The sequence below is a fragment of the Triticum aestivum genome, unplaced genomic scaffold, assembly GCF_018294505.1.
Source record: "Triticum aestivum cultivar Chinese Spring unplaced genomic scaffold, IWGSC CS RefSeq v2.1 scaffold65268, whole genome shotgun sequence".
NCBI lineage: Eukaryota > Viridiplantae > Streptophyta > Magnoliopsida > Poales > Poaceae > Triticum > Triticum aestivum.
In genome coordinates this window covers 11,422-23,553 of record NW_025225571.1, presented here as the reverse complement: position 1 = coordinate 23,553, position 12,132 = coordinate 11,422, and the positions used below count along the sequence as shown (strand labels likewise).

Genomic DNA, 12,132 nt, shown 5'->3' with positions numbered 1-12,132 from the left:
TTAGGCCTTTCAGCGATGTGCGTTGAGTGAAAAAAGACGTTCCATTGACTATGAAGGTGTCTATAGCGACTTTGTTAAGCTCAAAATAATGTGTCATGTGACAGAGTCTTGGGACGCGCTCATAGGGGTATGGATGAGTGTATATGTGTATGTATGAGGCATCTGAAAAAAAGAAAAAAAAACTAGTAGTGCACGCAAAAACAAAAAAAACTTGTAGTACCAACGGAAGAAAGAATCGGTGGGGCGGCTATGTTAATCTGACCGGTAGCACAAAGTTGAATTTGCACGTACCAAACGCCCGCAGGCCTGCGCTGCTTCCCAGCCAATTTTCTCGCACCGAACGAGAGAGTTCGACGGCGCGGCGCCCCTGTTGGGCAGAGTAGCCTGCATCGGCAGACGCCGTGAGCTGCTCCGTCGAACAGCGCTCGCCCTGTCGCGCGCATGGGCATTTGGGGTGCTAGTGCGACGGGGAGGCGCCGGTGTCAGCGGCGACGGCGACGGCGGTGCTCGTGCGTAGCCTAGGCGTCCCGCATCGTCTTCCTGAAGTGCGGCACCCGCTAGAGCTGAGAGGACACAGCGGGCGGTGGGTACACGCACGGCGACCGTGGGCACTGCATGGGGATGCGCGGTCGGCGGGGCGAGCCACCCGCCCGCGTCGTCATCGTCGAGGATGGCGCTTGCCGGTCAGCATTATGTTCAAAGCATTCGCATCATGATTGGGCGTTTTAGGGTTTGCAGTTTTCGGCGATTTAGGGTTTCCGAAATTAAAATTGGGAAAAACCTCAGCTCGATCGTCAATTGGGATTTGGATTCCCAAATTTTTGGCCCTCTTCCCTAGCAAAGCTTTCCCCTTTTCTCTCGGTCTGTTGCGAAACACCCTCCGCCTCACACGTGAGCGAGCGAAACCAACTTACTCTGACCGCGTCCCGCGCGCCTGCAGCTACACGAGCCTGCGTGGACGCCTTCTCCTCAGCGATCGGCGTTCTGTTCTCTTCTGCGGCGACGATCACCTCATTCTTTCCCTGTTTCTTTCTTTCACAGGGCAGAGCACATCGCCACCGCGGTCAAAAGCAGGTCTCTGGCCCTGAAGGAGACGCAGAGGTGGAAGGGAGGCCGAGAGCGGCCCGGCGGGCGATGGCCGCGGCAGCCGCCGCCGCGCCTGACGCCCAGAGGTGGACCAGATCTGGCGGTCCGTCATCTCCGGTGACCGCCACCGCGGTCTTCCTCTTCGTATTCGTTGTCGTGGTCGGCGTCCTCGTCTCCGGCCGCTGGATAACCACCACCGTGAGGCTGGCACACTATTTTTCTTCTTAACATTATTGATGTTTACTGCCATCTGGTAGACTGATCTTACCAACATGGATTTTGTTGTCATACATGTATGTATGCAGACTAATTTGGCAGACACCAATCTAGATCGGTGGCGCACAAACCCGGTAGGTAAGCCGACTCACCATTCTTATTTGCTTGATCTTCCTCTCTCTGTTTTTCTGTTTTCATATACACTTGGTATGAAATGTCATTTTACATGTTTTTTTCTGGAGACTGTATTTTACAGGGTTACAAAAATAAAATGTTATGGTCTGATCAATCAAATAAGAAAAGGAGAATTTTCTGTGTGGAATTTCTAGCAACATTTTCACCTAGTAGGATACTTACTGGCGAGTTCCAGCCATTTTAACTTTCGACTTGTGTACAGCCTTAGAAAAGGAGAATTTTTGTACTAAAAAAAAGAATTTCAAATTTGTTGCGAAAATATAAGCTTTTCTAACGGGATTACTCACAACCACAGATTCAATCTCCGTCCATGCAGGCGATCCTGAATTCCTGACCGCCACGCATTCCACCTCCATCCCTGCCACCCCTGCTGTGCCGCCGCCGCCGCTCCCCACATACTCCCTCTCCTGCTCGGCGCCAGGCGCTGGTGACCCTGACATCCCAAGCAACATCTCTCAGACTCTGTCCCTCGCACTCTCCTCAAACGCAACATGCGCCACTGTCTCCGAGACACAGCTGGTTCCCCCCATTGCTGCCGCCAACACCTCCTGCCCCGCCTACTTCCGCTTCATCCACGAGGACCTCCACCCGTGGCGCGCGGCGGGGGGCATCACCCGCACGATGCTTGACCGTGCGCGCACCACAGCCAACTTCCGCCTCGTCGTGCTCCATGGCCGTGCCTACATCGAGCGCATCGCGCCGGCCTTCCAGACGCGTGACCTCTTCACCATCTGGGGCATCCTCCAACTGCTCCGCCGCTACCCTGGTCGCATCCCCGATCTCGACCTCATGTTCAACTGTGTGGACTGGCCGGTTGTCCACCCTGACAAGTACCAGGGGGAGAACGCAACCGTCTTGCCGCCGCTTTTCCGGTACTGCGGCGACAATGAGACACTCGACATAGTTTTCCCGGACTGGTCTTTCTGGGGCTGGTAAGCAACTGCTCTTGCCTTTCTTCGCTCTTGTATTTCTTACACGTTCTGTGCATTCCTATTTCTCAACGTCTGGGTCACTATTCATTAATAATGCAATTGAATCCCAGCATTAAATCATCACCTGTGATTCGTGCACCATTACTGTTATGATAATCATACTTTTACTAGGAATAGTAGTACAAAGACAATATTCTTCATGCGAGACATGATTTGCAGTACATAAGCTTTGAGTCTTTGACAGACCCAAGGACTTTCCAAATTTGATCAAAATAGTTGTCCAATATACATGATACATTATCTTCGTGTATGTATGAAACGTACGAATGCACTTTTTTTTACTTTCGTATCAACTAAATCCGATGTTCTGATGCTAATGGAGCAAATCAATGGACGCAAACTGGAAGCAAATGGTAAAATATCAGTATGTTTCCCTGAAGTTCTGTATCTTGGGAAGTGTATAAATTTGAAGTGCATAGTACATATTGATCCAAATTAAATTTGTTCTTCTATGCTTTGATTTCTAAACAAAGTGCAAACGCTTAAACTGACTTTTGTGCTGATAGGGCTGAGATCAATATAAAGCCCTGGGATGCGCTGCAAAAGGATCTGGATGCTGGCAATAGGAAGGTGGGATGGATAGATAGAGAGCCTTATGCTTATTGGAAAGGGAATCCAGAGGTCGCAGCTATAAGGCAAGAGCTGGTTAAGTGTAATGTTTCCAGTGAGCAAGAATGGAATGCACGGATTTACAAACAGGTACTTGTTTGAGTTTAGGTTGCACTGCGCTGTTTTATACTTGAAGGGAGTTTTGACATCCCATTTTATTCTTACAAGTTCGAAATCCTATTCTATATTTTCGAATTATGTTGATCGTATAATTCTTCTAATCCTTCTGATCTTGAACACACCCTTTTTTTAACACAATAATTTTGATGCTGCCTACATGGCTGATTAGCTTGCTTATTTTTGCTGTTTTCATTTAGGATTGGGTCAAAGAGAGCAAGGCTGGATACAAAAAATCAGATTTGGCCAGTCAATGCACCCACAGGTTTCTTTTCTACCTTTCTCTTATTAAAAGTTTGGTAAGACTTGTTTGTTCTGTCATCGGTGTTGAAATTGTTATGTTGGGTGATAGGTACAAGATCTACATCGAAGGATCAGCGTGGTCAGTTAGCAAGAAGTATATCCTAGCTTGTGATTCAATGACGCTGGTGATTAACCCAAAATATTATGATTTCTTTTCAAGGGTGCTGATGCCCACTCAGCACTATTGGCCTGTTCGAGATGACAGTAAATGTAACTCCATAAAGTATGCTGTTGATTGGGGAAATTCTCACAAGAAAAAGGTATGTTATGCAGCACTATCTAGCAGCTAGGAATGGCCTTAACCGTTTTTTTTTTGTATGAGCTGAAACACATTGGTCTTTAGTACTCCCTAAGTCCGTATTAATTATCGCCAATTTAGTACAAAATTGTACTAAATTAGCGACTGTTAATATGGGTTGGAGGAAGTAGAAAATATCATACCATACTTCCCGTGGATTCGATAGTATGTTAAGAACATGTTTCTCACACCTCCTCTTCAAAAACTGTTCATAGGCACAGAAAATAGGGAAGGAGGGAAGCAAGTTCATTCAACAAGAACTTAGTATGGAATATGTATACGATTACATGTTTCACCTCTTAACGGAATACGCTAAGCTCCTAAGATTCAAGCCAACCAAGCCTCCTGAAGCTGTTGAGGTCTGTCCCGAATCTTTGGCCTGCCAAGCCATAGGCAGGGAGAAGAAGTTCATGGAGGACTCCATGGTGAAGTCTGCAAACGTCGCTGGTCCGTGCAATCTGCCTCCTCCCTTTAGCCCTGAGGAATTCAGAGAGCTACACCAGAGGAAAGAAAAGTCGATGAACCAGGTCGAAATGCTGGAGCGAAATGCTTCAAAGCCCGAGGAGAGAAATGCTTCAAAGCCTGAGGATAGCAATCGCTGACAACTCCCTGGTCCTTTTAACTTACCTGAGGACATGCATATAAAGTTTGTTAAGCTATTTAGGATTCATGGTTGTGCTAATTTTGTAGTGGTGATACCAACAACTTCTAGTTTGATTTTTCAATTGCGTAACATCTAGAAAAGTTGAAGATGCTTTTAGATCTCTCCTGATCTCCCTCCGTTCATACGTTGTCAGTTTTTCCCATTTGTTATTTTAGTTGGATAAGTATATTTTTAAGGGTATTAGGAATCCTACTATTCTTCGTCTTTTGCCATCCTTTCGATCTATTCGGAATCCTACTATTCTTCGTCTTTTGCCATCCTTTCGATCTATTCTGGATTGATCGACTGCAACGGCATTCTTTACATCTACTTGTGACATGCAACCCACTTTGAAGAATGACATAAAAGAGTTGAGATGTTGGGCATCTTAGGCACTTTTTTTGTTACTATAAACTACGGTATTCACATTTATTTATTTATGTACATTACTAACAACTTTAGTCATTTTATCTTACAATATTCTCCTTTGGGTTATTACTTACTAATTGGAGTACCTCGTGTTTTTTAAGGAACTTCCATGAAATAATATTGTTCAGCAAAAGAGGAAAACTTCCATGAAACTTTTCACAAGGATGACTAGGTGAGGGCAATGAGGTTGCCTTTGACAACGTTGTAGCAGATTGAAGAACATGGGAGACTTGAAGGAGTTCATTTCTGCCAGGCTCCACAGGTCTTAAATATGTGTCCAGTCTTGGCCACAAATTCAAGATCTGCATCCTAAAGAACTGCTCCCTTCACATGTGAATAAACATTAGGAACGGGATTTTAGATCACAAATTTAGCTGGCAAAACATGTGTAAAATGTCACCAAAAAATTATTTAGAAACTTCATTCAACGACGAATAGTAATCTGCTTATTAATATACGATTCACTCCATTATATAATATGTGTCAGGTGTTCTAGAAGGGCCCCTCTTACTCGTACCTAGACTTGTTATCATATATTGGCACGGCTACACGTTAGTCGACTGTTTTTTGAATTTGGGTCAGACTACTGTTTTTGGCCGTTGATGCCGATCGAACGGTGGGCAGGCCTTCTTGTTCCTCCAGCTTCCTCTTCTTCTTCCCTAGGCCAACACACGGGCTGCCGGCCAAGCCACCTGTGACCACCGCCCGCGGCTTGCGGCGCTCCCGTGCAACCTCACTTCCCGGCCCTCCCGGGAACCGCTCCCCACCGCTGGGCTTGCCGCCGCCCCCAATTATCCCTCTAGCCCCGCTCGCGTCCGGTTTTTTTTTCTCTGGCGAAGCTGCACCACCGCCACCCACCACCGCCGTCCACCTCTGCCCCTACCCTAAACCCTACGATAGATAATGGGGTAGCCCTCCGCTGAGCCCCTTCCTTCACTTCGGCGAACTCTCAAAATCGACTCACCCCAAATTTTTCAGTCGAGTGCCATTTAGCTAAAGTGACCATATATTTGTACATAAATCTTATTTATACGAGTATGGTGTTCCTACAAACCTTCACATGCATCCCATCGTCGATTATATAAAGCACTACAAAGGCAAGGCAGCTAATACATGTGATTGTTATAGTAGTGAATTCAAATAACTAGAATAAATATGACACGCCGAATACAACAATGTACATCTATGCAATATGGATGCAAAACTTACAAGTGCCACTTCAAGCAATAATAGACCCAAATATATTTGGTATATGAACCCATAAGACAAATCTAAACATCCATAAAATGTACTTTAAGGTTCAAAAAGTGCAACAAAATCATGCATTAAAATTTATTTATAAGGGAACTACGACGATGGTTCTGGTACCATGCATACCATGGAGGTTGTGTGAGGATTTGCCCACGCGATCATAAAAGTTTGTGGTGTGCACGACATGCCTTCTCTACATCCTCCCTAGAGTCCTCGTGGGCCTTCTGTATTCTCCCCCGTGCACCGAACAGTGCGAAAGTCTCATGTAGGATGCGGAGCAGAGGGTGCGCTGGCTCCCACCAGCCTGATTGAGCAACGTTAATGAAGGAGGATGCCAAGTAAGACAAGGCAGCGGCAGCGAAGATGACAACCACGTGTGAAGGATATGGTTAGTAATAAGGAGGAGATGCTGCCATGGGATAGCATGGGAGGGAAGGGGGAGAAAGATAGATCGGGTTATGACCCGAAACTAGGATCAAAATTTTAAGGAAGAACGACTATAGAAGTCGGATACAACATTCTCATGCCAATGGGTGACAATCGTCCACCCTAGAACACAACATGAGGACTACACGTCGACTACACACCTACTCGACCTGTTTCTAAAGCAGTCGACGTGAACCCTCATAAAACCAGCCCTAAACCAAGACTCCCCCTCAGACCTAATCCGAGTGAGAATAGATTGCACGGATCAAGGGAGGACAAAAAGTTAGTTATTTGTACCCTGGTTTCTTTGCAACACCTCAATGCATGCATGAAAGATCTCATAAGGGTTGAGAGCATCACATCACATGACATGAGTAGAGGAATGGTTGAATTAATTGTTCATGATGAAGCAGAAAACATGAGGATGTACCATGCGAAAAAAACATGAGGATGCATGTGTAATCTAAGCATATGTGCGAACCAACTTGTGGTTGGATGGTTTGCTGGACAGTGGTATCTCCAGCCCACCAAGATTCAAGTCATGGTGCTTGCATTTATCCTGGATTTATTTCAGGATTTTCGGTGATACGCGTTCAGTGAGAGGGTCGACTATGAGGCATCTATGGTGACTTCGTAAAATCTTAAGATAATATGCTCAGTCTCTCGGAGGTACTCAAAGGGTAGGGTATGCATGTGTGCGTTCATAAGGGTGAGTATATGCGCGTATACATGATGTTTAAAAAAAATCCAAGCATGTGTTAAGCATCTTATTACTTTGGAAAACATTTAACATCACCCGGCGGATCATAGCGGCCGTGTCCGCCACCTTTCCTGCGTGACACGCGTCCAATTGAGGGCCCCTATACCATCCTTCATTGAACTCGCTTCTGCAACAGGAGCTATGCTTGTGAAACATATGCGGTGTTGCAATGCTCAACGACGGGTCTACATTTTCAACAAAACTTCTCTTGCAAAAAAATTTATGCAAGTTGTAAAAAAAATGCAACAAAACTGCTATTGCAAAAAAAAATCTGCTACAAGACACATGTTGCAGTGGTGGAGACGCGTTGGTCGCTTGATGCGTTACATCTGACGGCTCGCGACCCGAATTGATCTTTTAAAAAGAATTGCAAATGAATTTTCAGTTCAATTTTTCTATGTTGATATAGATAGTTATTGAACTCATAACAATCAATTTCTTTGATACATTCATGTGCATCCCCCAACAAAGAAACAAACAGATGAACTCATAACATGTAACTTTTTTGATACATTCCTATGTATATTCAAGAAATAAACAATGTTGGTTCCGTACACAAACCCTCGATGTGTTGATATATACTTGCTACTATACTACGAATAATTCTCATGCATGATTAGAGATGTTATTATATTAAACTATATATCTAACGTTTAAATTCAAAATTTTAAAACAATGTTCTTTTTTGCTCCGTATCTGCTTTTACCATCGGGTGGCGAGAAGGGTGGTTACCGTACGGTAAGCTAATTTACTGCCTGGTAACCAAAACCTTGCTTTTGCCTCCTTTACCAATTACCAGGCTAGTTAGTCTGAAGAGAGCATATCGCAAATAATATGAGGATTCATGCTAGAGACACTTACATTGCAGACTTGTGTTTAGAAAGGTAGTTTTCCCACTCAGTAGAGTTTGAAAATTTAGCTTCAGCTCGTAAAATCAAACAAAGAGAATCAGATTGGTGATGGGAAATCACATATTTGCTAATCAATACTGATAATATTATTGAATTTTTTTATAAATCATAAGAACAACATAATACACGCATTACTACACTTGACACACTTTGTAACAAAATGTACATAAATGTTGTGCACATAATTGCAATATGCAGCAGCAATGTTCGATCCTGCCAAGCAAGTCGACCGGATACACTGTGCGGTTGAAGCAGTGTGCTGATTAAGCGGCATGAGGACTTTGCCTTGTAGGTACAGGTCGTTCTTCCGGCCGACGGTGATGCCCATCTCCTCTTCCATATCCAACTCCCCTTCGGCAGGAAGCTCCCAGTCGAAGTGGTAGAGAAGGGTGGCAAGGGTGAGTTCCATGCTAGAATGCGCGAACATCATCCCGGGACAGATCCTCCTGCCTGCCCCGAACGGTGTGTACTCAAAGTTGGTTCCTTTGAAGTCTACTTCGGCAGACTCGAACCGCTCCGGCCTGAACTCCTCTGTGGCGTCCCAGTGCTTGGGGTCTCTGCAGATCGCCCACACGTTCACGAACACGGTGGTGCCCATCGGCACATCATACCCGAGGACCTTGCACGCCTCCGTGGGCTCGCGTGGCAACAGCAGTGGCCCGGGAGGGTGCAGCCTCAACGTCTCCTTGATGATCAGCCTCATGTACTTGAGATCGGCCAGGTCATCCTCGGTCACACTTGGCTTTCCTTGTAGGCTGTCACGTACTTCGGCTTGTGCTTTTGACATGGCCCTTGGGTTCCTCATCAGCTCTGATAGGGCCCAGATGAGCGTCGTTGCTGACGTCTCGCTCCCAGCACTAAACAAGTCCTACACATTAAAACAGGAGGTCATTTAATTAATTAGTGAATGAAAACAAATTAATTAGCCCGCCGGCAGCTTACCACTAATAGACATTTGATGGCTCCCATGGTAAAAGGCACGTCGTGGCCGCCTTCCTTCTGTATCCTCAGGAGCACGTCCAATAGGTCCTCCTGCTCCTCCTCCTTGCCGTCGCCGTTGGACGCTGCGGCGGCGGCCTTCACCTCCTGGTGTTGCTTGATGGCGCACTCGATGAGCTCGAAGCTCTTGGTGTGATTCTCCCATGCCCGTGGGGCGGAGCCGCTGACGAAGCCAACGAGCCGGGATGAGGGGAAGAGGTCGCCGAGGTTAAACCCGGAGAGGATCCTGACCCCCTGCTGGAGCACCACGAGGAACTCTTCCCGCCTGCTGAACCTGTCCCCGATCATGGCGCGCACGGTCATGTCTGCGATGAGCGCGGCAAGCCGCTTGCTAACGTTGACGGGCTCGCCCACACCCGCTGTGATGGCGGCGACGAGGCGCCTCACCTCCTCCTCCCGGACGTGCCGAAACGTTTTTACCCGGCGGGCGCTTAGCAGCTCCATGATGCAGATCTTGCGGAGCTGGCGCCAGTGTGCGCCATAGGGCGCGAACGCTAGCCCGGCCCCGTCAGACATGAGGATCTTGATAGTCGGGCTCCATGGCCGCGTCGCGAACGTGAGGTCCAGCGTCTTCATGACCTCGCGCGCGGCCTCGGCGGACGAAGCCACCACCACGGGCATCTCGCCCAGCTTCAGGTACACCAGCGGCGCGTCACCCAGCCGGCGCGCGATGTCCGCGAAGGCGCGGTGGACCAGCGCCTTGCCAGCGAGGTGGTGCAGGCTGCCGATGACAGGCAGCCGCCACGGGCCAGGCGGCAGCTGCTGCCCAGTGCCGTGGCTGTTCTTCCTGATGAGCTTGCGGAGCATGAGAGGCAGGAGGAGAGCCAAGACCAGATAAATTGCTTGCTCCATCTCCATGGTCATGGCGCCTGTTATTTTCTTGAGCTCACTCGAGAGAAGACCGGGGATCAATTGTACTATATATACCCATGCGGCACGGACCAAATTTGAAGTCATCAAGCTCGCTAGGATATACTCCTACTACCATAAACTGGCGTCGATTGCTATGCGAGCGAGACGACCGCATATTTGCAGGGCAAGTTTGGTTGTCGCCCGGAACGAACCGCCCGTGTCGTCGTCGTCGTCTCCGATGCGCCAAGGATACATACTGGTCCTACTAGGAAGTGTCTCTGCACATGCATTTAGCATGTTCGCTAAGGAGCGGGATATTCCCTACGCGATCGTGATGGTTGGACGACCGTGTCTTGTTCATGCACACACTACCTAGTGAAAAACCGAACCGCCGCCCGTGTCTTGTGTTGATACTCTTTTCTATAAATCTGATCAAAGTAAAGACACTTTGATTTCATGGCTTATATGTAATCCGAGTGACACTCTCGGCTTAATTTATGTGCGGGGCAAGCTGCCAGTGCCCAGGAATAAGCCAACAGTATTTCCTTTCTGTGCGGGGCATATATGTAAGCCGAGAACATCAATATGCTCACGACTTATATGTAAGCATGTACCATGCTCTCGGCTAAAACCTGTACTGGCAATGCCTTTTCGTCCTAGGTGTTCCAAGGAGCTTATACGTGTGTTGTAAAGCCACGGTCTATGCTCGGCTTACATGTGTAAACCGAGTACAATAGTCGGCTTAATTTTCCTTTTGGGAGCAATCACGTGCCGCCAATGCCCAGGAATAAGCCGATCGTGTTTCCTCTGTGCAGGGTGTATATGTAAGCCGAGAACATCTATCTGCTCACGGCTTATATGTAAGGCGTGGGCCTTTCTCTCGGTTTAAACCTGTATTGGCAGTGCCATTTGGTCCTAGGAGCTATCAGGGGCTGACACGTGTCTTGTAAGTCGAGTTCTATGCTCAGCTTACATTTAAAAAAAAAAGAGAACGACCCCCGGCCTCTGCATCTGGGCGATGCATACGGCCACTTTATTAATTATTCTCGCAAGACCTTACAAAGTCATACAACAGTAAGATTAAAGCCGCCGTCTAAGCAACAAACTGTCGCTACACCTATCCAGTTGATGAAGGGGCGCAGATAGCCTGGGCCTAATACCAAACAGACATCGCAGCCAAGCCTAACATCTAAGACCTGAGACCCCAACCTAGCCACTTGCCGGGTCTGGGGCACACACTGGTCCGGCGTGCTCTCAGAGGCCGCCGCCAACTGCCATCGCTCCATCTTCAGAACTGTACTGATGCATCAACATTGCTCGGTCCAGCTATCGTCGACGCCACCACGGCGCCCAACGACACCTCCTACCTGCGCGCAAACAGCTGTACACGTCGCGGTCGCCACTGATACACCTCAGCGCCATGCTGCCACGTACCACCAGCCGACACAGCTTGAAACCCTTGGAGGATCTGTCGTGCGTAGCACCTGCCGACCAGGCATGACCAAGCGTAGCACCTGTCGGTCAAGCATGACTTGACATCTCCACCGAAGCTCCGTGCAAGACGAAGCCGCTCCACCTCCTGCCTCTGACTTCCAACGCTGCTCCACAAAACGACGCTCCCAAGAGAGAAACGACACCGCAGTGCCGCCATCGTCCGGTCCGGAACAACAGATCCTAGGGTTTCCCTCGGAGCAATACGAGTGGGTCGACGGTAGTCACATGACGATGCCTTCATCAAGGTAACGACGTGGAACGCCACCATCGCCCGCCGTCGGCTCGGTTTTCACCGGCAACTACGTCTCCCCGACTCGCAGCTGGTGCCAGATGACGGATCCCGAGATCCGAACACCCAGCCTCAGGCCAACACCTCTGACGGAAGAGATGACCACCACCGCCGGCTGCACTGGTCAGAACAGATCTGATCGTAGGTGCCGCCGACGAGATCACCAGGCCCTCCACGCCGCCGTCGCCGATCTGAAGGCAGCATGCACGCCGCCGCAGCCAAGCCGGCCGCCGTCGACCGCAGCCGCCGCCGCCGCCCAAAG

The 12,132-nt window shown here is 48.3% G+C and overlaps 2 protein-coding genes across 7 annotated transcripts; one reads left to right on the top strand and one right to left on the bottom strand.

Annotated features, from left to right (window-relative positions):
* The first annotated feature begins 304 nt into the window (after window positions 1-304).
* On the top strand, window positions 305-4,703 carry LOC123172277 (protein O-glucosyltransferase 1). 6 transcript variants are annotated; one of them, XM_044589277.1, is made up of 8 exons: window positions 305-683; window positions 1,042-1,284; window positions 1,392-1,440; window positions 1,793-2,429; window positions 2,996-3,188; window positions 3,416-3,480; window positions 3,568-3,778; window positions 4,032-4,703. In XM_044589277.1, the coding sequence occupies exons 2-8, from the start codon at window positions 1,135-1,137 to the stop codon at window positions 4,416-4,418; spliced, it is 1,692 nt and encodes a 563-aa protein (XP_044445212.1). In that variant the 5' UTR covers window positions 305-683; window positions 1,042-1,134; the 3' UTR covers window positions 4,419-4,703. The 6 variants fall into 6 exon arrangements, with proteins under 6 accessions (XP_044445212.1, XP_044445214.1, XP_044445211.1 ...); XM_044589279.1 differs by lacking the exon at window positions 305-683 and having other exon boundaries at window positions 905-1,284; window positions 3,568-3,597; window positions 3,679-3,778; XM_044589276.1 differs by lacking the exon at window positions 305-683 and having other exon boundaries at window positions 912-1,284.
* Window positions 4,704-8,307: 3,604 nt separating this feature from the next.
* On the bottom strand, window positions 8,308-10,093 carry LOC123172282 (desmethyl-deoxy-podophyllotoxin synthase-like). Its single transcript, XM_044589285.1, has 3 exons — window positions 9,179-10,093; window positions 8,403-9,104; window positions 8,308-8,313 (listed from the first exon to the last, which is right to left on the bottom strand). The coding sequence occupies exons 1-3, from the start codon at window positions 10,091-10,093 to the stop codon at window positions 8,308-8,310; spliced, it is 1,623 nt and encodes a 540-aa protein (XP_044445220.1).
* Window positions 10,094-12,132: the final 2,039 nt, after the last annotated feature.